This window comes from Sturnira hondurensis, unplaced genomic scaffold (genome assembly GCF_014824575.4).
Source record: "Sturnira hondurensis isolate 20B ecotype Veracruz unplaced genomic scaffold, ASM1482457v3 Scaffold0007036, whole genome shotgun sequence".
Classification (NCBI taxonomy): domain Eukaryota; kingdom Metazoa; phylum Chordata; class Mammalia; order Chiroptera; family Phyllostomidae; genus Sturnira; species Sturnira hondurensis.
Genome location: NW_028079667.1, coordinates 823,734 through 851,307, shown reverse-complemented (window position 1 = coordinate 851,307; position 27,574 = coordinate 823,734). Strand labels below are relative to the sequence as shown.

Sequence of the window (27,574 nt, the reverse complement as noted above, 5' to 3'; positions counted from 1 at the left end):
GTAAATCTATGTTTGGCCTAAATTTCAGTTTGCTAAGAAAGCAAAAGTGAGGTGTAAATTAAGCATACTTAGTGTGATGGAAGCGATGCCAGTGTTTACAGCTGCCTGCGCAGTTGAACATTCATCCTTATATTGACCCCAAGTCTTCCGTTACTTCTCTGGTTGTGGTTTTGCTCTGTGGCTAAAATTAAAAAAATTATCCTCACATGATGAACTTTGAAAAAAGACCAGTCCACTTTGAAGGTTTCTTTTCTTGATGTTAAAAATTGCGATGACTTTAATAATTGGAACCCGTGTACCATTACCAGGTAGATGCCAGAGTGGTAGTATTTTTTCTCTAAAGGAGAGAGCTCAGAGTAATTCCTCCACAGTGGTTGATTTGGTATCTAATAACAGAATCAGAACTGTGGGCAGTTTTCATGATCCGATTGCAGTCATACCTCAATACTCACCAGCTTCAGAACTCGTCACACCCTGTACTTGTTGTATTTTGGTGAGAAAAATGGATTGGTTCTCAGTGCTCGAATGGGACTTGTCACACTTGCTAGAAGCTGTGTGAGTCACGGTGCTGCCCTGCAAGAGAAATTGCTTCATTGTTCGGTACTTGTTGGTTTCAGTGCCTGTCCTGAGTTCTGGAACGAATTAACGACGTGTGCCACTATATACTAGATGCTATTCTGATTTGAATGATTATTTTGTCTCTTGCTTTGGAGACTTAAAATGAATGCTCTTCCTTCCTATAATCCTCTTTATCTTTGTAGACTAAAGAATTACTTCTGCAACCACACCAATTTTAAAAGTAGAAAATACTGCATTTTGGTTGCTTTTTCCCCCTGGCTTATTTTATATACAGATTAAGGTTCTTTCTTCTTCCTTGGCATAATTAGGATAGCAACATAGCCTTCTTTTCCTTGGTTAACGTAGTACTTTGAATGATCCTGGGGCACAAATGCTTGTTGAGAAAAAAAAAGCGAAAAAATGATTCCCAGTTAGTTGAACTTGGTGATATAATTGCTTTAGTTACATAAATATTAAAGTCAGTGCATTTATTTCCCCACAGCTTTTTCTCTTCAACTTCTATCCCTTCGTGCAAAGGTTTCTGCAGCCCCACCAAAGAGGTGAGCCTTCCACTTGCTGTCTTCCTTTGGAGCCTTGGAGTTAAAATAACTACCAAAATGTTTTGTTCTGGAATTAGTAAAGACAAAGAGTTAGGAGTGAAGTATATGTTCTGTTTCAGAGGTGAGGGGAGGAGCCCTGTGTTTTCTTTCCAGAATCTGCCATGTGTTAATTGTTCTGTTCATCAACTTTAAAAAACAATTATTGCAGGTGGGAGGGGATGGACCAGTAAATTGCTTTTTCAGAGCAAGTCTTTTTCTTATATAGTAACCCTCCACTATCTCCAGTTTTGCTTTTCGTGGTTTCAGTTGCCCAAGGTGCAAAAAATGTTAAAGGGAAAATTACAGAAATACTTCGTAAATTGAAATTGCACACCATTTGAGTAGCATCTTGTGTTGTCTTGCTCTGTCCTGCCTAATATGTGACTCATCCCTTTTTCTAGCGCATCCACACTGTATGTGCTACCTGCCCATTAGTCACTTAGTAGCTGTCAGTTACCAGATTGACCGTCAGGGTATCACAGTGATTGTGTTCCAGTAACCCGTATTTTAATTACTGGTGGCCCAAAGCACAAGGGTAGTGATGCCGAGAAGTGCTGTAAAGTGCTTCATTTCAGTGCAAGTACTTCCTTTCAGTGCAAAGGTGGGACCGTGCAGTAAGAGAGAAGAAACTATATTCACATAACTTTATTACAGTATATTGTTACAATTGCCCTTATTATTCTTGTTGTTAGACTTTTTTTAAAAGATTTTAATTATTTATCTTTAGAGGGGAAGGGAAGGGGAGAAGTAGAGAAATATCAATGTATGGTTGCCTCTCCTGAATCCCCTGCTGGGAACTGGCCTGCAACCCAGGCATGTGCCCTGACTGGGAATCGAACGGCGATCGTGTGGTTCGCAGGCCCGTGCTCAATCCACTGAGCTACACCAGCCAGGGCTGTTGTTGTTAAACTTTTACTTGCCTGATTTATAAGAAACTTTATCATAGGTGTGTATACAGGTGACCCTTGAACATGTGGAGATTAGAGGCACCAATCCTCCACATAGTTGAAAATCCCTGTATAACTTTGACTTCACAAAAACATAACTACTGCTAACCTGTTGACCAGAGAAGCCTTACCAATAACATACACAGTTGATTAACACATTTTATATGTTATATGTGTTACATACTGTATTCTTATATAAAGTAACTTAGAGAAAAGACAGTGTTAGTAAGAAAAGTATAAGGGCCCTGAGTGGTATGGCTCAGTGGGCTGGACATTGTCCCGCAGATCGAAAGGCCGATTCCCAGTTAAGGGAACAGACGTGGGTTGTGTGCCAGGACCCTGATTGGAGACATGCGAGAGACAGCCTATCCATGTTTCTCTCGCACGTCGATGTTTCTCCCCCTCTCTTTCTCCCTCCCTTCTCCTCTCTGTAAAAATAAATTTTTTAAAAAAGAAAAGTGTAGGGAATTTGGAGGAGGCACCTCTCCCTTAGTCTTCCACCTGTGCGGAATGGGGCTTTGGCTGAGGTCCCTTCCAGAGTGGAGAGATTCTTTTATTCACATTATCTCCAATCTCCCTCCACCTGGAATGTGAGAACATCCACAGTATTTACCAAACATCAGATGGGCCTGAGACCACCAACCTAAACCCCGTGGCAGTGGAGGACAACCAGGTGATGCTTGATGCCTCAGATGGAAATGTTAGAAAAGGAGGGAGGAGGAGAGGAAAGGGTAGGAAAGAGAAAAGCCACATATGCTCTCCCAGGTCCTGGAGAAAAGGGGTTTAAAGACATCAAATAGAAATGTTATTTGTATTTGTTTTACTTTCATGCCTTTACTCTTTTTGATTTACAAATAAGATCAATACATTGAAAAACAGGAAAAAAAGAAGTTCTAATCCCAGTAAAGAATCCAAGAAAAACTAAAAAAGAAAAAATAACAAAAACCATTTTGTTGTGTTTATTGAATTTTTTGAAAAAAGTGCACGTATAAATGTACCCATAAAGTGCAAACCCATGTTGTTTCAAGGGATGGCTGGAAACAACCATAGGAAACAACCTATAGGAAACAACCTAGGAAAGAACAACCTATATAGGAAACAACCTAGTGTATGCAGGGTCAGGTTTCACACATCCACCGGGGGCTCTTGCAAAATGTATCTCCTGCGGGCATGACAATACTACTGTAACACCATAAATACTCATGTGGAAAATTCTAAAAAAGAACTTTGATCTTTTGCTGTAATTTTGTGATAGATACTATGATTTTATCTTACTGTTCTCATTGCCTTCGTGTGTATTCTCAATTAAAAACAATATGAAAGCAGGAAAGAAGAGAGGTTTGCTTTTGCCTTTGAACTTGAACCTAGGTAGGAAAGAGCTGAACATTTCTTGAATATCTAACATGAGCCAAGCACTGTGCCAAGTGCTTTATATACATAATTTCGTCTAATCCTCTCTTCAGTCTTGTGGAGTACAGGGGAAAAGAAAAGGACAAGGTCACTCAGCAAATAAATGGCAAATGAGGATTGACTTCACTTTTGCCAAAGGCAGTGTTCTTTCTATGTACTGCCCTTTGTAGGGACAGTGTGTGTGTGTGTGTATGTTTGTATTTATTCACTTAGTGAGTTCTAGGCTGGGCACTGCATTAGGCACTAAGAATTTCAGTGAACATCCTCACCTTCGTATAGCTTACATTCTAGAGGGAGATCCTGAGAGTGCTGCATGTATGTCCAGGTGAAGATAAGTGTTTGAGGAAAAAGGAAGCAAAATACAGACAATGCTGGGGCAGGTTGTATTTTAGATTATGTTGTTAGAAAAGACTCAGCAAGGCAGCAATCGAGTAGGGACTTGGAGGAAGCCAGGGAGCCACGCAGGTGTCGGGGCTGGGTGTCCGTGTGGAGTAAGCAGCAGTAGCATTTAAGGCCAGAGTGTCCTCACCATGTTTGTTATAGTTGGGAGGGCAGCACAGTAAACTGACTATAACCTTTCTGACCTCTTACATTTTTAGAAGTAACAAAGATCCTTCTGTTTGCTGCACAAGCATCTCATCACTTAGTACCCCCAGAGGTGAGAACTTTAAACCTTACTTCTGTCTGGACCTAGAGTGTGGTGCATAGCAGTGTTACTGCTAAGCATATCATAGTGGCTTCTTCCACAGGTATTACTGTCTCTCCCCCCACTCCTTATTTTTAAGTGAGTAGAAGAGACATTTACTCTTGAGATATACACAGTTTAGTTCTAGAAACTGATAAAAAGTTACTGTAGAAGGTAAACTTTGTTTTGGACAAGTTGTTGACAATTCTGATAATTTCCAAATTTTATGGTGGGAGGTCAAAAGTATCGGTAAATTAATAGTGATTATTTTTCAAAGCTGATAATTCCTTCTTTTGGTTAAAACAGTATTTGGATTGCATTGTCCATGGTCAAAGCAATTTCTTTAATCTGTATTGAAAACTAACATTAAAGGAGAGAAAAATTTAATCTGAAGTTAGCCAAGAAAATTAAAACCCCAAGTGAAGTATTTTTATCTATTTTCTTCAGTCTTAATTCTTTCCAACTCTCAAATGGAAGGTGGAGTGCTGTTTTCCTTCTGTGAATAATCTGTTGTTCTTCATCCTCAGGTGTTTGAGTGGGTGCAGATTATTTTACCAGCACTCTTCTTTTATTCCCAATTCAGATCATTCAGTCACTGCTCATGACTGTGGCCAACAATTTTGTCACCGACAAGAACTCAGGGGAAGTCATGACAGTAGGGTATGTAGAACGTGGCTCGTGGCACTGGGTATGTTTTTTAATGTGCCAGGTTTGCTTTAGTATGTCCAGGGTTTCCTGGCCTCTAGGAAACCAGTTTAAAATATACTTCAGCCTTGGCTGGTGTGGCTCAGCGGGTTGATCACTGGCCTGCGAACCAAAAGGTCACTGGTTCAAGTCCCAGTCAGGGCACATGCCTGGGTTGCAGGCCAGGTCCCCAGTAGGGGTCTTGTGAGAGGCAAACACACACTGATGTTTCTCTTCCTTTCTCCCCTCTTCCCCTTTCTAAAAATAAATAAATAAATCTTTTAAAAAATACACTTCAGTCTTCTCAGGAAGCTTGATATTGTTATTGGTCAGAATTTTGAGGACAGTGCCCTGACTGGCATGGCTCGCTTGGTTGAGCATCATCCAACAAACTGGAAGGTCACTGGTTGGATTCCCATGGAGGGCGCACGCCTGAGTTGCAGGCCAAGCCTGGTTGGGGTGTGTAAGAGAGACAGCTGGTCAGTGTGTCTGACATCACACTTTGATGTTACTCTCTTTCTCCCTCCCTTCCCCTCTCTAAAAATGAACAATTTTTTTTTAATTTTGAGGAGGAAGAGAAAAGATATTTGTCTTTTTAATCAGCATTTTGTTTTTTCATTAGCTTTACTTTTTCAAATGAGTGATCGTTTGGCAGTCTGAGTGTTCTTCTCCTACCTCTACCCTGAATTCATATCTTCCCTTGGGACAGATGATTTGTTAGTTAAATCGCTATTTATAAATTTTTTATTTCTTTCTTTGTCTTTTAAAAAAATTGCTCTTGTTTATTCTGTTACAGTTGGCCTAGCTGCCAGCAGGGAGGTGGGTGGAGGGGAATAGTGGAAAGAAGGGGAAGGAGTTAGTCAAAAAATATGTATAAGTCACTTTTTAATCCCTAGGCAGTGCAATAGCTCTTTGATTTCATTCAAAAAACCTTAATGAGCGTGAGCACTGGTTTAACAGTTATCGAATCTGTCCTGGTAACTAAGCGGTATGTTAGGAGCTGCTTTTTATGGAATTCTTGTTGGGTAACAGCCCTAAAGACATTTAGCTTTTCTTATTCGACCTAGTCCCTTCTCCCCTTAGAACGGGTGAATAAATGCTGCCATTATTTACTTTACAAAGAAGACACTGTTTCTTATTTCACAAGTAGAGGAAATGGCTGTGAACTCCCTGGAACAAAGGCCCTCTGAGGCTGCCCACCCTCACTCTCTACCACGCTGCAGCTTTAGAGGCATAAGCTCTACGAAACCCAACTTCGGGACCTTTTTTGTCTTTTTTAGGAAACCTGCAGTTGGACCATACAAAATTCCTGTTTGAGTTTTTTAACGCGTTTTTCCTTTTGTAGAATCAATGCTATAAAAGAGATAACTGCTCGATGTCCGCTAGCTATGACTGAAGAGCTTCTCCAAGACCTGGCACAGTATAAAACTCACAAAGATAAGAGTAAGTAGCATGTTAGTGTCTGTAGAACAAAGAATATAGAGTGATCATTTTTTATCTCAATAGACTCTTTGCTTTGGAGTTTCTAAATTAAAGGTATTATTTTACAGATGTAATGATGTCTGCTAGAACTTTGATTCAGCTCTTCCGAACACTGAATCCTCAGATGTTACAGAAGAAATTCCGGGTAGGTGAAGTGTGCATGTGTTGATCTAATGGTCATAGTCTCAGAAGGCAAAGATTAATACCCTACAGTTTTGGTTTTAGCATTTTTCATGCTTATGAGTATTGGTGATGTGCATAATTTTATTCTTTCAGCTCAGAATATAGTTAATTGAATACCATTGCCTTAAACATTCTATAGTTGACATGTACTCTTTGATGATGAATGAGTCTTACCAGTCAGGCTATTTTATCTTGAAAGCTTTTGGCATCACCAACAGATTAGAATCTCAAAGGTCAGTCAGTAGCTGGTGCCAGTATTGAATTGTCTGCCTCTAGCCAGATGCCATCTCTTGGGAATTGGGAAGGAAGAGAGATGGTGATCTCAAGACTTAAGAAGTGGAAGAGTTATTCTCTAATAACTTCCATTTTCCTGAGCTGGATCAGAAGAAAGCAGGAAAATAGCAAACAGAGTTCTGGCTTGGGGGATTTACTTGGACCCAAGGCATGAGTGGACTGTTTCTTGTCATTAGATTACTTCTAAATTCATAATCCTAGAGAATCCTTTTCATGAGTGATGTTTTACAATCTTATAACCGTATTAAAAATGATTCCTTTCCTTTAGGGTAAGCCTACAGAGGCCTCCATAGAAGCAAGAATACAAGAATATGGAGAATTAGATGCTAAAGATTACATCCCAGGAGCAGAAATTCTGGAAATTGAAAAAGAAGAGGAGAATGCTGAAAACAATGAAGGTTCATGTTTATTTCACTATTGTTCGGGATATCATCTTGCCAGTGTCTGTATTGACTTTTAAATCTCTGTATTGTTTGAACCTTCATTCAGCAGGTATTTCTTAAGCAGTGAATATGTGCCAGGCACTCTTACAAGCAGTGGGGCATGGCTCCTGCTGTTCGGGTGCTTACACTCTAGTGTGGGAGAGGTCTCTTCAGGTCCTTCAGGGTGGCTGCCCCTTGTCAAGGGTATCCTGGTCTGTTGGGAAATATAACAATTTTTTGTTTATTGCCCGGAAAAAAGTGGTGAGGATTAGTCCTTAGCAATCTTCCAAAGGTCCCTCGTTGACAGAAAATGCTTGTTGAATTTGTCGACTGCTTGAGGAACAACACCATTAGCCTTTATTACATTGGTTGCTGAAGGCTTGTTTTCTTTCTGTTCATTCATTCATGATTTCATCAAAACCTTTCTGGGGCATTAGCTGTGGGCTGGCCTCTGTCAACACAAAGAAGAATGATATGGTTCCTTTCATAAACAGCTGGGAATCAAGTGTTAATGCGATTTATGATTGGAATGGGGCAGAAGGACAGGAGAGAGGTCAGGTCCATCTCAAAGGTTCAGAAAAGGCCCCAGGGAGATGGTGACTCGTGAGCTACATTTTGAATTGTAAGTGAAGAATGGTAGAACAGTGGGAACTTTCCAGGCCAACTGTGAACAAAGCCTTGGAGGGTTTAGGAAACTATTACAGTACAGAATGCAAGGTAGAACATAGCCAAATAGCCGGCTAGAGACCGAGTTGGAGCCTTATCATGAATGATTGTCTATATCACACCAAAGGGCTGGGACACTGTATTATGGAACATGGGAACCACTGATATTGAAAGTGTCTGTGTATTGCTCCATTAATAACTCTAATACCCCTTCGTTGTGGTGTCTGCAAGACATCCAAAATCTCCCACCTCCATTTCTGAATGACTCCTAACTAGTTTCTAAAAACATTTGTTAATATGCTTAGAAGAGATGGATGTTTGCTATGTAGCCAAAATAACTGTACAAGTGCAGTTTTGATGTTCATGGTTTGGTGGGAGGAACTTGGCCTCTATAGAGTCACATGATTTCCATGATTTCAATGTAGGCTGCATTTTGTAACTGTCTTGGGTCAGGTTACTTAATTCAAGAGCCTGTTCCTCTTCTGTGTGGAGGAGGTTTTGTTTCAGGGTAGATACTTGGTCAGTTCTTATTTTCTGTTCCTTAAATTAACTAAATTGATGTGGCATATTTAACTCAGATAACTGAGTTTAACTGAGATAACTCAGTTCTTGGTTCGTAGAGCCAAGTGAGATTATGAAGGTTAAGGTTTCACTCGATTTATCTCCATTTGCCATGAGTCCTCGTGTGGTGGACCAGCAGTGTGCTCTTTCTTGCACAGATGGGTGGGAGAGTGCCAGTCTCAGTGCGGAGTCAGATGACGACGGGGAGTGGGTTGACGTGCCCCACTCTTCCGATGAAGAGCAGCAAGAAATCGTAAGTTTCAAAATGCCCTTCTGTAAGTGTGTCACTCAGATGTTCACGAAGACCTAATCTGTGCGGGCCTCGTGGGGGGCCTCAGCTCCCTCTGGAGCTAGTAGCCGAGCAGTCGTTTGTTCTGTGCTCTCCAGTCCAGGAAGCTGAACAGCATGCCCGCGGAGGAGCGGAAGGCCAAAGCCACAGCCGTCAGCACCAGCCGGGTTTTAACACAGGAAGACTTCCAAAAAATCCGCCTGGCCCAAATGAGGAAAGAACTCGATGCTGCCCCTGGGAAAGCCCAAAAGAGGAAATATATCGAAATAGACAGTGATGAAGATTCCAGGTACAGAGCACACGTCCCAGGTCTTCAGTCAGCTCACCTGGTAATGAAAATGTCAGTGAGGAATTCTACCCTTGTGTCATGTTACATTTTCTTCTTCATTCCAGGGGCGAGTTACTTTCTCTTCGGGACATTGAACACCTTCATAAAAAGCCAAAGTCTGACAAGGAGACAAGACTAGCAACTGCAATGGTGAGTGAGGCATATTGTTCCCTGGTCCTTTAAACAACAACAAAAAAATGAAACGTGACCCAGACTGGTATAGGCACGGAATGGTAGGTGGTATTTTATTTTAATGTTTTGAATACAGGTATACTGAACACAGAATAAAATGCATAGGGACGAGGCATTCAGGTAGATGAGTTGAATAGCTGGCTAGCCACCATCCAAACCATGTTGTGGAGCCCAGAAAGCACTATTACGTGTATGGTAGTGGGAGGCTCAGTACATTTGTAAAAGCTGTTAGAGAAAAGCAGGGGGTAGTTTACAGTTGTTAATGAAAACCCAGTCCATAGGATTCTGCCTCTGGCAATTGCACCCTGCCTGCATTTCCACCTTCATTTTCTGTGCCTTTGTTTTTTTTTTTAAGGCATCAATGTGTATTGGCTCCACATAAGCCTCTACATTTCATTTGTACTAATACCTGTTTAGATAAGTTTAAAAACCTGAGTTCTCTCCATGACTGATGTCACTCAGTAGGTTGGGCATCATCCGAAAGGTCACCTGTTTGATTCCCAGGCAGGGCACATGCCTGGGTTGGGGGCCAGGTCCCACATGCAGGGGGCATGTGAGAGGCAGCCAGTCGATGTTTCTGTCCCTCTCTTTTCTTCCTCCCTTCCCCTCTCTCGAAAAATACTAAACTCTTAATAAAAACAAACCCATGTTCTTTCTCTTCCATACCTTTGCATACACCATTATTCCTACTTTCTGAAATGCTCTACCCCTTCCTCCTTTCTCCCCACCATGGATGCCTTCAGTCTGCAAAAAGCAGCTCACAGGTTTTCCTTTCTGGGAAGTTCCTCAGACCTCACCAGGCTGATAGGGCCTTTTCTTCCATTGAGCTGCCCTTGCCCCATTCCGCTATGTCATGGTCCGTTTCCCCAGGGCCGAGTCCCCAGAGAGCAGAGACTGGTTCCACTCATCTTTGTGTCCTTGGCATCCAGTAGAGTGGCCGGCGCAGAGGAGACGTGTATGTTGATTAGCTATCTCATGAGGTGTTTTCTTACGTGTGTGTGCTGATAGGCTGGGAAGACAGACCGAAAAGAGTTTGTGAGGAAGAAAACCAAAATCAATCCATTTTCCAGTTCTACAAATAAAGAGAAGAAAAAGCAGAAAAACTTTATGATGATGCGATATAGCCATAATGTCCGCTCAAAAAATAAGCGTTCCTTCCGAGAAAAGCAGGTAAGTTCAACTTCAAGCTTGACTGGCTAGAGTAGTATTGTCATTCTAAGATACCTTTGCACTTGGAGTGGACCTGTGCTTCTTGAAGACCTTGCATTATGTGTCTTAGGGTTAGTGGGGAGTGTTTTTGGAGAGGTGGGAGATAGGGCATGTGACCTCTAGACCTGACTTGGCTGAGATTCATGTGTGTGACGAAAGTGGAGTCTGTTTTTCTCTGTAAGTAAAGGGATACAGATTTCTTTGCTAAAATTCTGACATTTATGTGAAATATCAAAATGAACTGAACAAGATTTTTGAGTGGTTATTATAATAAGCCTGATACATTTTATAAAAGCAATAATTATGTGTGGTAACATCTCGGAAACAGTTTTAATAAAGCAGCACAAACTGAATAGTTCCGTTATTGGTGCGTGTCCTTCTATAAAGCCTGTATGTTTACAGGTCTTTGGGATTCCATTTAATCCGTTTTTCGTCTTTGATGGTTAGTCTTGTGCTGGGCTGGTTTATCAGTAATTCACCATATAAAACAAATTTATATTTTAAAGTCTTTTGCTGCTCGGGGTATTTTCTAACTGTATTCTTAAGAAGCTCCAGGGAATCCTGTCATAGGTAAACTGCCCCCACACTCTGAACCAGCCTTCCAAGGTGCTAGTCCGGGACAAGATAGCAGCCAGCTCTCCGGGGCAGTGCTCTGTCTGTGTGGAACCACGTCAGTATTGACTGGATTAAGGCACCACTTTAAAGTCTCCTGTTTGTTTAGTATTTCTGGTTCTAAACTGTGTTTAACAACATTATGTAAATAGTAAAGTGACAGCATTTTACATACAAGTTGTTGAAATTGAGGTAAAATGAAAGGTGCCAGTTAAGATTTAAAATTTCCCAATTCAGTTTAAGTTCATAGTTGAGTTTATTAACTCCATGGATTTATCCTTCATCAGCCCTTTGTAAGAGTTACGGTTGAGGGAATAGTAGTAGTTGATGGGCCTTGCTTCATTACGAGGTCTTGTGACCTCGCTGCATTTTAGCCCAGGCTATCCCCGCACCCCCTACCTGCCCTGTGTCTAGTACGCCCTTTGGGAAGCCAGGCTTTTCCTTGTCAGCGTGTTAATGTAGTCAGTATATATCAGTATGTGCTGGTACTGCAACTTTTTTCTTCCTTTCTTATTAAATTTATTGGGTGACACTGGTCAGCAAAATTGTATAGGTTTCGGGCGCACAATTCTACAACATATTATCTATACACTGTAGTGTGTATTCACCACCCCGAGTCCTGTCCCCTCCATCGCCATTCAGTTCCCCCATATCCACTTCCAACTCTTCCCAGCCTGCTCCTCCCACAGTCACCACACTCTGCTGTCCATGTCCAGGAGGATTTTTTCTCTCTCGTTTTTTTCCTATTTTGCTCAATTCTGTCCACCCACACCCAGCCAGATACTGTGATTAAAACCATTTTATAGATGAGAAAATAAGACCCACATAAATGAGTCTGAGAAATTACCTCCTTAGCTATGCAGATTAGGTTAAAATGAACTTAAGTTTTTCTACTTTAAGTGTTCTAGCTATTCTGCCTATGTACAGAGAAATACCAAGACCCAGATATGAGCCAAAGGCAAGGAATTGATAAATTATAATCACAAAATTTTAAAACTTTGAACATTTACATGACAACTTCTAATCCCCTTCTCCTCCCCGCCTCCAAAATGAACACCTTCTTCTTGTTACAATTCAAAAGCTAGCTCTGGCTGGTGTGACTCAGTGGACTAAGTTCCAGCCTGTGAGCTGGAAGGTTGCTGGTTTGACCCCCAGTCAGGGCACATGCCTGGGTTGCAGGCCAGGTCCCTGCTTGGGGATGCGAGAGGCAGCCAGTTGATGAGACCTCTCACACATTGATGTTTCTCTCCCTTTCTTTCTCTCCCCCTTCCCTTTTATTTATTTAAAATAAATAAAATCTTTTTTAAAATTTAAAAGCCACAGATCTATAAAAGTGTCTAGGAATCAAGGAGTGGTTCTCAGGAATTAATAGAATAGTATTCATTACATACTCAAGGTGTGTACACTGACCTTGGCCATCTCTTTCTAACTTTGGATTTATTCTTAATAATGTTTTACTTTATATTCTGTTTATTTTTCTCCTGGGAAATGTAAACCTTTATAAGGGCTTTCATAAGTTGACTTTGAATATTGGTCCTGCAGTCTTCTTTTTTTTTCAGATCTTAAGGTTTTCATTTTCAAGTTTAAGAACCCAGCTTTTATGGTTATAATTACTACTTTCATTTCATCTTACGTATATTTTACGTCAGCCGATGGTTGTTGCTTACATCTGTCAGCTGACGGTTGTTGGTGCCAAGCCAACATCTGCAGGAATCTCCAATTTTGGGTGCAGTGAAGAAGGAAACTTTATTCAGTGCGAAACAGCTAGCAGCTCAGTTGTGATGCAGCCCTGGGGCTGGATGACCCTAGGGCCAGGCCCCTCTCCAACTCAGCAGCTCTGCTGTGCTCCTCAGTGGCCTACTCTGCTCCCTGCTGGTCTGCTTTGTACTGTGCTGGTCTGTTCTGGTGAGATATCTTTCCAGTTTCAGTTCAGCCAGGGAAACTCAGTCTTCAGTAGAAAGGGAAAGGGCACTCCCGGAGCCGGAGGGGAGCAGGCTTATAGGGACAGAAGTCCCTCCTCCCCCACTTTGTCCCTGATTGGTCTGTCCTTATGCAAATGAGTTCTCCAAGTTCTCAAAGTTCGGTTGGTTCTATGGCACAGTCCTTGGTTAGAATAGAGCTGCTCTGCTTGATATGAGCTGCACAGTTCCAGTTGGATGGGGAAAGCCTCGGTCCTGCTGGTTGAAATAGGATTCCAGGAACTCCTTTTTTCACAAAGACTGGCTCAGATGGCAGACACATGGGGCAGGCGGACAATTTTCAGCAGAAGCAGGCAGTTCACTGCATGCCTCTTCTAAAGTGCAGTTTGCCGAAGAGGCCCCTGTGTAGAAATGGCTGCTAGGCTCGGTTTCTGTTGTTGTTTAATTTGAGCTTAGCCACGTGCAGCCCTTAGTAGGTATCTTCTTTCTCAGAATTCATACATCCACCACAAAATAATTAAACAACTTACAAATTAGCCCATAGTAATTTTTGTCTTAAACAACAATTGTCAGTGTTTTGATTCTGAGTTAATTTCTTCATATTTGAGCCATTATACAGATTAAGTGTTAGTAATTAATTACTTAAAATTGTCTTAGTTTATTTACTGCATTAAACAAACCCATTTGAAAGTCTGCAAATAAGGGAACATTTTTCTGTGTTCCAAAGTCTGTATGATAGAGTTATGTATATGGTCTGTATGTGCCATATTTAGTGGAATATATGTGATCTTGGAGAAGGTGATTGTGAAAAAAATCTCTTCTCCTGTGAGCTTTCGTCCAGACAGTCTGTCCCACCCACCACTCTAGAATATTAGGAGCTGTATAGACCAGAGATTTGTCTCCGTGTGTCGTCCCTGGAGACAAGTGACGTTCCGTCCCTGTACTCTGTAGCTGCTTCTGTTTTGAGCTGTTGTCACATGAGGTGGGAACAGCATTAAAGAGGTTTGCCAATTTCCTGGCCGTAAGGAGGCCCTCGCCTGGTTGCAGATCTGATCTTTTATGGAATTTTTTGCTGTTTGCAGTTTTCAAGGATGATTTGTTAACTTAGTGATTCAGTGTTGATACACGTTCTGTTAATCAAATTAGTATAATTGGGTACTCAGGAGTAACCATGTTTCGATGTTTCTTCTTTGTCTTCCAGTTGGCACTACGAGATGCACTTTTGAAAAAGAGAAAAAGAATGAAGTAACCTGGACAAGCAAGTTTCCATTCCAAGAAAAATGTTAAATTTGTGTCAGTACTGTGAGAATTAATAAATGAAGAATGTTTACATTAAAAAGTCCAGAAACGCTGTATCGTGAAGACAAAAGTACATTTGGCAGTGATTTGGTGTTTTATTTTGGAGATGGGTAATGGTGGGAATGGTCGAAATGTAAATAGTAGTAATGTTGTAAAATCATTTTCATAATCCCTCATTCAAGGCATTCACAGCCCATTCAGAGGATGTGGGGGGCAGGTGTATGTGTGTATGCTCAGTGCAGTGTAAATAGTTCTGTAGTAGAGATAGTCCATATTTCTGTGAGGTCCCAGAGGCCTTATAGATTAACTGTGCAGGGGACTGGAGTTACATATTCTCTTCAAACAAAACAGGACAATGTTACAAGAGTAAGAGGTTCTTACTTGTAAATAGGCTTACCTGCCAAAAACAGGTCCATGCTGTACAGATTTTGGGTAGATAGTTTAGCTCTTTTAGTCCATCCAAAAGATTTAATTATTTTATGTGTGTGAATGCTAGGTAAAAACCTCACTTTTTACATTGCCTTAAGTATAAATAGTAATCTTGGAGTGTCTTTATCATTTGGATCACTCAGTCTGCCATAGAGGGAAAAGAAATCAAATTGGTTTCCTTCTCTTTTTTTTACTGTGTAATATTCATGCCCATAAAACGGTTTCCGATATCAAATAAGTACTCTCACGTGTTGAGCAGCTGTGTTCCCCTCTCCTGGGTATGCTTGAGTGGACTTAAGGGGACATGAAAGTGTGGTTAGTCTCTCTGTTTGCAAGTTGTTGCATTTGGAAAGTTTGGTGCCTTTTACCTCGAATTTATTAGATAATATTGTGGTAGATGAGAAAATTACTCTTTGTTACTTTAAATTAAACTAAAAAGCAATTTTCTGCCTGCTGTGAATTAGAAAGCAGCTTCTAAAACTTCTCTTGTCCCCTTTCCAGTATTGTCTGTTCACTTTCTAAGTTCAACTTTAGCTTTATTTGAATGAAACTTTGTGACTGGGGCTTAGTTGTGAAAACCTTGAAGTTTAGTGATTAAATTGCACTGGCCTAGTGCAGAGAGCTCTCAGAGTCAACCTCAGCAACTTCGGTGTTTCACGGAATGTGTCTGATGCAAATTTGAATGCTCCAGGCTGGGAACTTCCCTCTTTTCTGTTTGCATTTTTGAACTGACTATCTCGTGTGTCTAGCTCGAGAGAGAGGTAAATAAAATCAAAATACGGCATAGCAGTGAGGTCCAGAGCTTTGCTGCATGAATTGTGATGGTGCCTGGAATTTCACCCTTCGCCAGACTCTCCCATCCTACTTGGATGCCAAGAGACTGAAGTCCAGTCTGCGTTCTGAATTGTGTTCTACTGTGGCCTCACCTTGCTGAACTTCATGGGCCAGACAGAAAACTGTGTGGCTTACAAAGGAGCAGTCTTAACTCTGTTTTATTTCTTTAATCCCATGGTATCTTATCTCTATTGTTCTTTTTACTATTTTATAAATCTTTGGGGAATATTTTCTGTTTACTGTAAATTTGAAGAGCACAGTCTCACAAGGTTGGATGCCGCCAGCAAAGGCAGAGTGACTTTTACCTTGAAGAAGTCACCAGTCTTGGCTTCTGCTTTCCAGTCTCGAATTTTTGTCAGCACTGAGAACAGATCCCTTTCTGAGGTGAACTCTCATTGTCCAAGTTCATAATATGTATAAAGCGATGTATAAATCCAGAGTGCTGTGTATAAATCTAGAGTGCCAATATTATGTATGTGATCTTAGCACGTTCCATTTGAAAATAAGCACAAAAGTTGAGTCTGATCCCTGCCATATCCCCAGTGCTTTGAAACCCGACCTACCTCATTGATTGTTCTTGAGAGTTTTGAGAACTAATATTTATAAGAACTTTCCATGGTATTGGCCTCAAAGTAAAGCATTAAGTAAATTTCTCACCAAAAGTTAGATACCAATTTTTATTTTGTCTCTTGCTTAATGTATTTGAAATGACAATTGCAGTTGCTACAAATACTTGTTTTACCCCTCATCCATTTTGGGGTACTGATTTGAAATACAAAAATGTGTATCAAATGCTTACTATATGCCAGGAGTATCAAACTCATTTTCCCTGGGGGCCACATCAGCCTTGCGGTTGCCTTCAAAGGACCAAATGTAGTTTTAGGGCTGTGTAACTGTGACTATTCCTAGTCAGTTAAGCAAGAGCTTGGCGCTGCCGCCTGGTAGAAACAAGGTGCCCGGCCAGTTAAAACAAGGCGGAGGGCCGGCTTCTGCCCACGGGCCTTGTGTTTGCCACCTGTGCTGTATGCAGAGCACCCTGCTAGATGCTGTGTGGGTTGCAAACACAGTGTTTGTGCCATTTAGAAACTTTGGATCCAGTGAAGGGAATAGACTTACAAAATAACTATATAATACAAAGGCCACTTGCAGAGATATCAGAAAAGGCACAGCCTAGGACTGGGGCACCCTGAAGAAGGGGCAGTTCAGCTGGCAGGATCGTGAAATGCCTGTTTGCTAAAAAACTGATGCTTAGGGTGAACAGGGAAGCCTAGGAAATATATTCCTGAATCATAAAAAGTTAGGGTTTAAAAATTGGTACAACTTTTTAAAGTTTATAGTTAATGTAAATTTTATTTTTAATCATACTGTAATTCTTTTGAAACTTTATAATCTATGTAGAATATTGTATGGAAGCTCTGTATTAATCAGAATACAGAGTTTAATCAGTTGGAATAGTTTGTTTTTCAAAGTATCTTAGATAAATATTTTTTAAAACTGTCGTACTAAGTGACATCCTTCCATTGTATATAAATAAAACTAAAAATTAACTCTTGCTTACATATTTTTAAAAAATGCTGAATATGAATAGAAAGGTAAATTACATGGATCCTTTTCTCTTTTAAGAGGAAATAACATTTTCTCGTTACAGTTTTTGGTGTGTACCTATTTAAAATGAAACCAAGAATGGAAGGCACAGCTTATTCTGTACTATTTAAATACCATACCTTTGTATAGGGCGAGCTTTATGTGGTCATCTTTTTTTCTTCTGCAAATTCTGCTTTCATTGTTTCATCAATTTGATCTCAGTAGGAAATGTTTACAATAGGAAATGCTTGTAAATGAACAAAACAAAGTATTTATAGTATAATTTAATTATGCACGAGAGAATAGGGAATAATAAAAGTCCAGGAAATATGCCAGATATTGAACATGATATTCTTTGTTGTTGGAATTATATGAGCACTTTGTTTTCCTGCTTTTTGAATCTTTTACAGTGTACATGTTTTTTACTTATGTCATTGTATAAGAAACAACTTTATTTGAGACTGGAGAATAAAGGTGCCTTAAGACTCAGTCTTGTGAACTGTTTTTAAGTCAGAGGAGTGCACATGGCCAAGGTGAGGACTGATGTGCACATGTGCACAGGGGAGTTGAGCTCTCGCCTTCGGGACCACTCACACTGGTTTACTGACAGGGTGCCGGATAGGACCCTCGTCCTCTACCCAGCAGTACCTGATGTTAGCCAAAGTGCTATTAGTATAATTCTAATGGGAAATAATTTGTAGTATGTGCCAAGGACCAGAAATATAGTTGTAATCTTTTACTCAAACCCACATCTGAGCATGTTATCAAAGAAAATGGTCCAAAATAGGGCAAGAGCTGTGTTTGGGGTTATTTTGTTGCAAGTAACGGAGTACGTATCTAAAAATAGTCTAACCAGTGCAGAGTCTCTCATGAGAAATCTGGAGGTAAACAGCTGCTGGTCTGAGTTCCGCATCTCGGGGTTTTGCTTTGTCATTCTTAGTGTGTTGAAGCCAAATTCTGGACTCAAATGCTGACTCTGGCATAGCTAGCTTTATGACCATGGGCAGCACTTCTGTGCCGGAGTCTCCTCGTCTGCAAAAGTGGAGATAATGATAATACCCTTAGGTTTATAGATATTCCTTACGTGTTCAAGGCAACAGGAAAGGGTATTGTCCCAACTCTTTCCTTTACTAGAAAAGCAAAAGCATTCACAGTATCCCTGCAGCATCCTCCCCTGAGGTCTTGTTATATAGCTACCCTAAGAACACACAGCCAAGAAAGAAGGAAATCCGATTGTTGGCCTCTCAGCTTAGATACACCGTAACCATCTGAACAAAGCTGGGCTTCTGTTAGCAAGGAAGAGGGGGGAATGGATTTTGGATAGTCAGCAAGCAATGTCTATAAAAAGCTATCTGTAGGAACATAATTTATAGTGGGAAAAATGGGTGCAAGGTAGTATCTAAAATGTGGGATTAGTTAAGCAACTTGGGGTGTTGTTACCAAATGGAATATTCAACCATTAAACAATCACTGGTAAAAAGTTAAAGTGCCCTGGTTGGCGTGGCTTAGTGGATTGAGTGTCAGCCTGCAAACCAAAGGGTTACTGGTTTGATTTCCCAGTCAGGGTACATGCCTGGGTTGGCAGCCAGATCCATGGTAGCGCGCGTGCTAGAGGCAACCACTGAGATTTCTCTCCTCTTCTCCTCTCCTCTCTCTAAAAAAATACCTTTATTAAAAAATTACTTAAAGGTAAGGTAAAAACGCTAGTGTGTGGAAATGTTATGCTATTTTAAAAGTAAAGTATAAAGTAATTTTAAGACATTTTTATATTTTTAGTTGATGAAATTGAGATGTCAACATTTTTGCAACCAATGATAGCCTTTTTTTTGTACACTATTGTGTGTTTTTGCCTCTTTTGTCAATATTAATTGACCATGAAAGTGTGGGTTTATTTCTGGGCTCTCGATTCTGTTCCATGGATCTGCCCGTCTGTTTTTATACAGGTACCATGCTGCTTTGATTAGTATGGCCTTGTGTAGTTTGATATCAGGTAGCATAGCAGTCTTTTTTCTCAAGTTTGCTATGGGTATTCGGAGTCTTTTGTGGTTCCATATAAGTTTTTGAAATATTTGGTCTAGTTCCGTGAAATACACCATTGATATCTTGGTAAGAATTGCATTGATTCTGTAGATTGCTTTGGGTAGTTTGGACATTTAATGATAATTCTTCTTATCCATGAGCAGCGTATGTGCTTCCACTTATTTCTGTCTTCTTTGGTTTCTTTCTCCAGTGTCTTACAATATTCTGAGTACAGGTCTTTTACTTCCTTGGTTAAATTTATTCCTAGGGTTTGTTTTTTTGTTCCTTTTTTAAAAATTATTAATTGTAATGGGGTTGTTTTCTTAGTTTCCCTTTCTGATAGTTCATTATTGGTATATAAATAGCAACTATTTCCAAATATTTATTTTGTATTCTGCTCCTTTACTGAATTTGTAAGTTCTAGTATTTTTTGGTGGAATCATTAGGGTTCTCTATACACAGTATCGTGCCAACTGCAAATAAAGACTATTTTACTCCTTTCCAATTTGGATGCCTTTTATTTCTTTCTGTCCGATTACTGTGGCTAGGACTTCCAGTACTGTGTTGAATAAGAGAGGTGAGAGCAGACATCCCTGTCTTCTTCTTAATCTTAAGGGAAATGTGTGTATTTTTTGCCCATTGACTGTGGTGTTGGCTGTGTATTCGTCATACATGCCTTTGTTACGTTGAGGTATGTTCCTTCTGTTCTCACTTTGCTGAGAGTTTTTATCATAAATGGGTGCTAGATTTTATCAAATGCTTTCCCTACATCTATTGATACGATCCTGTGGTTTTTATCCTTTGTTTTGTTGATATGGTGGGATTTGCAGATATTGTACCAGCCTTGCATCCCTGAGGTAACTCCCACTTGATCATGGTGCATGGTCCTTTGTTAATGTGTTGCTGGATCTGGTTTTCTAATGTTTTGTTGAGGGTTTTTGTATCTATGTTCATCAGGGATGTTGGCCTGTAATTTTCTTTCTTTGTAGTGTCTTCATGTAGTTTTGGGATTAGGATGATGCTGGCCTTGTAAAATGAGCTTGGGGGTCCTTTCTCCTCCTGAATTTTTTGGAATAGTTTGAGAAGGATGGGTGTTCTTTGAATGTTTGGAAAAACTTCACCTGTAAATATCATATGATCTCACCGTTAACAGGATTCTAAACAAACCAAACAAGCAAGCAAAATACGACCAATGACACTCAAATATGGAACAGGCTGACAGGGTCCAGAGGGGAGAGGGGAGAGAATCACAGGGGAAAAGGGGATGGACTTCCATGAACAAGTATAAAGGACACAGGGACAATAACTAAGGGTGGGGGGTGGAAAGGGGAGGGAGGCGGGGAGCATGGTGCGGGGGGCGGGCAGGGTTGGGAATATAAGACAGAAACCTGTACTTGAACAAGAATTAAATAAAAATTATATTTAAAAAAAAAAAAAACTTCACCTGTGAAGCCATCCAGTCCAGGGCTTTTGTTTATTGGGAGGGTTTTTTAAAATTACTGCCTCAGTTTCATTAGTTGTAATCTGAATCCAGATTCTCTGGTTCTTTCTCATTCAGTTTTGGGAAATTGTATGTTTCTAGGAATTTATCCAATTTTTCCAGATTGTCCAATTTGTTGGCATATAGTTGTTAGTAATATTTTCTCACAATTCTTTGGTGTCAGTTGTTACTTCTCGTTGCGATTATTTTGGTCTCTCTTCTTGATGAGTCTAGTTAAAGGTTTGTCAGTCTCGTTTATCTTTTCAAAGAACCAGCTATTGTTTTCATTGATCTTTTATGTTGTTTTTCTAGACTCTACTTTATTTTTGCTTTGATCTTTATTATTTTCTTTCTTCTACTCACGTTGAGCTTTTCTTGTTTTTTTTTCTTGTTCCTTTAGTGTCAAGTTATATTGTTTATTTGAGATTTTTCTTGTTTCTTGAGATAGGCCTGTAACGATGTGAATTTCACTCTTATTGCTGCTTTCACTGTGTCCCAGAGATTTTGGGTTCTTATGTCTATATTTTCATTTGTTTCAAGGTATCTTTTCGATTTCTTCCTTGATCTCATTGTGAACCCATTTATTGTTAGTAACATGTTATTTAGCTTCCATGGGTTTGTGTTTTTCAGTTTTTTTCTTGATTGATTTCTAGTGAGAGAATATGTTTGATATGATTTTAATCTTATTAAATTTATTAAGACTTGTTTTGTGTATATTCTGCTGCTTTGGAGTGACATGCTCTAAGGTATTGATTTAATCTGTCTCATGTATGATGTCATTTAAGGTGACTGTTTCCTTGTTGATTTTTGTCTGCCCTGTCCATTGAAGTCAGTAGGTGTTAAAATTCCCAACTGTGACTATTATTACTGTTGATCTTTCCCTTTATGTCCGTCAAAATTTGCTTTACATATTCAGGTGCTGCTATATTGGGTGCATAAATGTTTGTAAGGGTTGTATACTCTTGTTGGATTGCTCCCTTTATTGTTATGTAGTGTCCTTATTTGTCTTTTACTATGGCCTTTGTTTTAAACTCTGTTGTGTCAGGTATGTGTTGCTACCCTAGCTTTTTCTCTTTTCTACTTGCATGAAATATATTTTTTCATCCCTTTACGTTTAGTGTGTGTGTGTCTTTGGTTCTGAGATGGGTCTCTTGTAGACAGCATATGTATATGAGTCTGGTTTTTTGTCCATGCAGCTACTCTCTGTCTTTTGATTGGAGCATTTAAATCATTCACATTTAAAGTGCTTATTGATAGGTGTGGATTTATTACCATTTTATTCTTTTAACTGTTTCCTCTATTTTTATTCTTACTCCTTTAGAAGGGCTTTTAACATTTTTTGTAATAATGGTTCGGTGGTAACAAACTCCTTTAGCTTTTTCTTGTATGGGGAGCTCTTTATTTCTCTTTCAATTTTAAATGGTAGCCTTGCTGAGTAAAGTGGCAAATGATAGTCTTAACAAAATTGTCATGGCCTGCACATTAATGAACTTGGCCTACAACACCTAAGATAAAACAAGGACCAGCATCAAAATTTGCAGAAGGGTAAGTCAGTAGCTTGTAAGAAAATTCTAGGAAAAAATAGTGGAATATTTTTAATTTTTAAAATTTATATTGATGTATAATATATGCATTTTTAAAAAGTACAAGATACCAACACCTTGGAAGCTCTCTTTTTGAAAGTGTGGAGAACTGAAGAAATGCTGCAACACAGATTTTTTTTTAAGATTTTATTTGTTTATTTTAGACAGAGGGGAAGTAGGGAGGGAGAAAGAGAGGGAGAGAAACATTAATGTGTGCTTGCCTCTGGCATACCTCCCACTGGGGATCCAAACTGGCCTGCAGCTCAGACATGTCCTCAAACTGGGCATTGACCTGGGGACCCTACAAGGTGCCCTTCAGATTCACAGGCCAGCACTCAATCCACTGAGCCACACGAGCCAGGGCAGAGCACACACATTCTTAACAGCACAGAGAGTGATGTGGGCAGAAACATGGGCGTCTGCGATGCCAAGTCAAGCAGGATGATTCAGAAGAGTCTAATTTTCAATGCAAAGGCACTTACGTGATACCTTAACCAATTTGTTTCACTTTTTAAAACACATGCAAGAGTAAATATATGATTTTTAAGTATCTGTGATAGTAGAATTAAGAGAGGTTTTTTTAAAAGATTTTATTTATTTATCTTTAGAGGGGAGGGGAAGGAGAGAGGGAGAGAAATATCAATGTATGGTTGCCTCTCATGCGTCCCCTGATGGGAACTGGCCTGCAACCCAGGCATGTACACTGACTGGGAATCGAACCAGGATAGTCTGATTCACAGGCCCGCACTCAATCCACTGAGTTACACCAGCCAGGGCAAGAGAGTTTTTAATATATATACATTTTAAAGTCTAGTAAGAAAGCATTGTATTTTAAATGGCAATGAGTTTTTCTTTGAGATATGTAAAATAATGGTTCTTACAACTTAAAAATTTTCTAAATGTAGTATACATATGAAAATTGTTGCTCTGTGTGTTGAGACTATAGCCGATTGAGTTTTCTTTTTCTGCACATATTAAACATGTACAATGTTACAGTTCTCCAGAGAAACAGAACCAGTAGGAGGTATAGATGGATGGACGGACGGATAGATACATACACGCAAACAGAATGGGAACTTACTCACGAGAGTGTGGAGGCCAAGAAGTCCCATGATCTGCTGTCACAAGGTGGACAAGTGGAAGCGGTGTAATTCAGTCCAAGCCTGAAGGCCTGAGAGCCAGGACTGCCGGTGTCTTATCTGGAGAAGGTGAATGTCCCATCTCAAGCAAAAGCATCTTTGCCCATCCGCTGCCTTGTTCTATTAAAGCCCCCAAAGGAGTTGATTGCCACCCTCATTGGCGAGAGTGATCCTCATTCAGGCTACAGAGGCGGGTGCTGTCTCCTGCAAAGACCCTCCCAGACACACAGAAATGGCGCCTGTTTATTTAGCTGGGCATTTCTTAGCCCAGTCACTCTGACATATAAAATTAACCATCACAAAACATTTTGTAATGCTGCTGTAAAATGTTCATACTAAACATTTTTAAAAAGTAATCTAAAACATTACTTCTAGCTTCATTCTTAGCAAGATCCAGTTTTTGAGTACCTGCTTTTCCTAATATCTGAGTTAAAATCAGATTTAGAAATGCTTTGAAAGGGAACTTTACCAAGTGGGAAGGTAAATTATGGACAAAATGGGAACCTAATTCTAGAAAATGTTACAAAAGGGAAAGTTGAAAATAATTACATGGTAACTAAACTGAATTAGTTCTATTTCACAGCTTCCTATTTTAAGGATATTTGAATTTTTTCCTTTTTGAAAAATTTCATAAACATTTTGCCATTTTGATTGTGATATTTTTGAATATACAGAAACATAGAATATATTGAAACAGGAATCTCCCAGATTTATTTTTACCTTTTTTTTTTTTTTTACTTTAAAGAACTAGAAGATCAAGAATGCAGCTACAGCCCCACTCACCTATTTGTTCTCAAGGATAAGCACTGTCTTACCCACACCTCTTTCCTTTCGTTATTTTTTTAAAGATTTCATTTATTCATTTTGAGAGAGAGGTGAAGAGAAGGAGAATGAGAGGGAGAGGATCCTCGATGTGTGGTTGCCTCTTGTGTGCCCTGTACCAGTGCCCTTTACAAGGGACCTGGCCTGCAACCCAGGCATGTGCCCTGACTGGGAATCAAACTGGTAGCCCCTTGGTTCACAGCCTGCACTCAATCCACTGAGCTACACCAGCCAGGGCTCCTTTAGTTATTTTTACAACATGTTGCATGTGTATGCATATAGTAGACAGTATCATTTAGTATCATTTCAAAAGACACATAAATGGTATTGTGTATGTTTTTTGTCAAGTAACTCAACATTAGATTCTTAAATAAAGATTCTTTCATTTTAACTGTTGTAGAGTTTTCCACAATTTACCCTACTGCAGAACAGTTAGATTGTGTCCACGTTTTCACTATTTAAAAATTTTGCCCCAATAAATGTCTTTGCACATGTCTCCTTGGGCATATTTCTTAGAGTCTTCTTTATCCACAGTTTACATAGAAACCTAGAAATGGAATTCTGGGCTGTAGGGTCCATGACTCCAACTTTGCGGGGTAATGCTACCTTCACAGTCTTGCCAACTACTCAGTGAGCTCTTATTTTGCCTCATCCTTGTCAACACTGGTTATTAGACTAAAATCTAGACAGTCTGTTGATGAAATGGTATTTACCTGGGTTTTTATCATTTGATTTTCCCATTGTTTTGTTTTGAAAGTATGTTTATTAAAGCTAGGGACAGTGAAACAAGGAAGGACTTGGGATGGAAGAAGCATCGGGAGGGGGCCTAAGAGGGGCTGCTGTTGCGTACTGGGAAGTAAAAGTCACAGCGACAGAAGTGAGCCAAGGCAGGGTTGCTGCTGGCTCACTGAAGAGTCAAAGAAGCGTGGGCCTTAGGGACAGGTTCAGGGGTTGGCCTGGGGCAAGCTGCTCCACTGCGGCTCCCCTGGTTGAAAGTCTCATCAGGACCCTTAGAGTTTAGGAGTAGAAAGTAAAGATGCACACTAAGAGGGGAGAAAGCTGTGGGCTTGTTCCCGAGAGGGACGGCTCCCATCAAGCTCCCTGTTTTTCTTTTTCTTTTTGGTTTAGATTTATTTAATTATTGTTCAAGTACAGTTTCTGTCTTATATAACCAGCCCTGCCCCCCCAGTGCTCCCCACCTCCCTCCCATTTCCAACCCCCACCTTAGTTATTGTCCATGTGTCCTTTATACTTGTTCATGTGAGTCCATCCCCTTTCCCCTATGATTCTCTCCCCTCTCCCCTCTGGACCCTGTCAGCCTGTTCTGTATTTCAGTGTCTTTGGTCATATTTTGCTTGCTTGTTTGTTTTGTTGTTTAGATTCCTGGTAAAGGAACCTAAAGGTCCACTTGTTTTTCTTTTCTGTTGATTTGTAGAGGTCTTTATATTGGGATACCAATTCTTTGTCTGTTACCTACGTTGCCAGTATCCCCGGAGACAGGCAGTGCCATTTCTGTGATCAGCTAAATTCCCGTGCCTGCTTTGGATCTGGGGACTCAAAACCAGTTCTAGATCCTTTTAAAAATGTAGACTTTTTTAGAGCAGTTTCAGGTTCCCAGCAGAATGTAGAGAGAGTTCCCATATACAGTATCCCTGTTCCACCCACCTTGGTATAGCTTCCTCCAGTAACAGTATCTCCTACTGCTGGAAACCGCCCTGCCTGGTTTCGGAAGCTGTAACGCCCCCATGGGTATGGCTGAAGTGAGCAACCTTCAGACCATAAGCCACTAAGGAGCCAAAGCCTACGTCTCTGAAAGGAGCTCTGCTTCTCCTTTTTCTGTAACTGGCTTCCAATGCCTGATCAGTTAGCCAATGACGGGTAAGATTCCCCAAGGGGGGAATGACCTAAGATAGGCATAATCACGTGGAGGCTCCAGGGAAGGACTTGGGGGGCTGTGGAGAAAGGGGGTGATGGACCCTCGCCCCTCAGCTTTGACAAAGCCTGACTCCCCTGAGTCCTCAAGAAGTCTCTGAAAATTCCTTGGCTATGTGCCTCCACTGCCTGACTTCAGCCTGAAACAATGACAGAGGGTGGTGCAGCCTTGCGCTGGAAAGGGTGGACTCCCTGGGTGATCAGGCCTGAGAAAGTATATGTAAAATCCTGTGAAACCTGCTTTGTTAAGAATGCTCTTAGTTAAGTGATAAAGGTCTGAGCAGGAAATGAGTTTGTTTCCCAAAGTTTTGTAGCCTTTTAGCTGATAGACACTGACTCAGAAGAAGCCCTAATAGTTCTTTGTGTGCTATCTACTCTTTGATCCTTACTGCCTGACAGTGATTAATAAGCTGTGCCTGCATTCCTGTACAAATTTAACCCAATAAAAGGTTGTCTAGGCAAAGGTCAGTGCGCTCTCCCCTTGAGCGGGTTGCTCTGAGGCGCTCCCCCCCACCTTGAGGGAGTAGCCGTGCTGCCCCTTTTCCTCCACAGGACTCGGTAGCCCATGTGAATTTGTTTCATGTCTCATCCATGATGCCGTGGGCACTGCGAGCTGGTGTCCGCGATGTCCTACCAGAGTTTCAACTCATCCATGATGCCGTGGGCACTGCGAGCTGGTGTCCGCGATGTCCTACCAGAGTTTCAAATGTGTTACAGCTGATGAGCCTACACTGACACATCACTATCACCACAAGTCTGTAGCTTACGTTGGAGTTCACTCTGGTTCTGTGCATTCTATGGGTTTGGACACGTATATAGTGGCATGTATAATGACATGGATCTACCATGGTAGTATCACACATGGAGTTCCACTGCCCTAAAAACCCTCTTTGCCCTGCCTGTTCTTCCTTCTCTTACCCCTGACAACCACTGATCTTTGTACTTTTTGAAAAGTTTTGCCTTTTCAGAATATCATAGACTTAGAATCATAACAGTATGTGGCCTTCGCAGACTAGCTTTTTTCATTTAGTACTATGCATTTAACTTCCCTCCCTGTCTTTTCACGGTGGGATCACTCATTTTTTTAAGTAGTGAATGGTATTCCATTGTATGGACAAAATTACCAAACTCATTTCTCAAAATGTGTCCCCAGTGTTAAGCCATGCGTGATTATATTAGAAAGACGACTCAATTCCTCTTTGGGTCTGGGTTAAAGGTCTCACTTCCTCCAGTCAGGGGCTTTTTCATAGGCTTCCTTCAGTGTGCTCAGGCCATGACAGGTGTTCAGCACGGGCAGCCCAGGAGAACGAGAGGAGGAAGCTGCAGTGACTAGTGTTACCCGGTCTTGGGGGTCAGATACACCCCAGCTTTATTCATTAGAAACAAGTCACCAAGTTTAGGCCATAATGGGGG

The 27,574-nt window shown here is 40.5% G+C and overlaps 1 protein-coding gene across 2 annotated transcripts in view; it reads left to right on the top strand.

The window, feature by feature from the left end:
• SDAD1 (SDA1 domain containing 1) overlaps positions 1-14,395 on the top strand; it is a 28,841-nt gene extending 14,446 nt beyond the window's left edge. Inside the window, exons 12-22 of one of the 2 annotated variants that reach the window (XM_037050964.1) lie at positions 1,061-1,118; positions 4,114-4,172; positions 4,783-4,859; positions 6,229-6,326; positions 6,434-6,510; positions 7,111-7,240; positions 8,650-8,744; positions 8,879-9,069; positions 9,174-9,258; positions 10,309-10,470; positions 14,242-14,395. In XM_037050964.1, the coding sequence (XP_036906859.1) occupies positions 1,061-1,118; positions 4,114-4,172; positions 4,783-4,859; positions 6,229-6,326; positions 6,434-6,510; positions 7,111-7,240; positions 8,650-8,744; positions 8,879-9,069; positions 9,174-9,258; positions 10,309-10,470; positions 14,242-14,289 (1,080 nt within the window). In that variant the 3' untranslated portion in view covers positions 14,290-14,395. Of the gene's footprint in view, positions 1-1,060; positions 1,119-4,113; positions 4,173-4,782; positions 4,860-6,228; positions 6,327-6,433; positions 6,511-7,110; positions 7,241-8,649; positions 8,745-8,878; positions 9,070-9,173; positions 9,259-10,308; positions 10,471-10,579; positions 10,601-14,241 lie in introns of those variants that run through there. The other variant, XM_037050965.1, reaches the window with a different exon arrangement.
• The last annotated feature ends 13,179 nt before the right edge of the window (positions 14,396-27,574 follow it).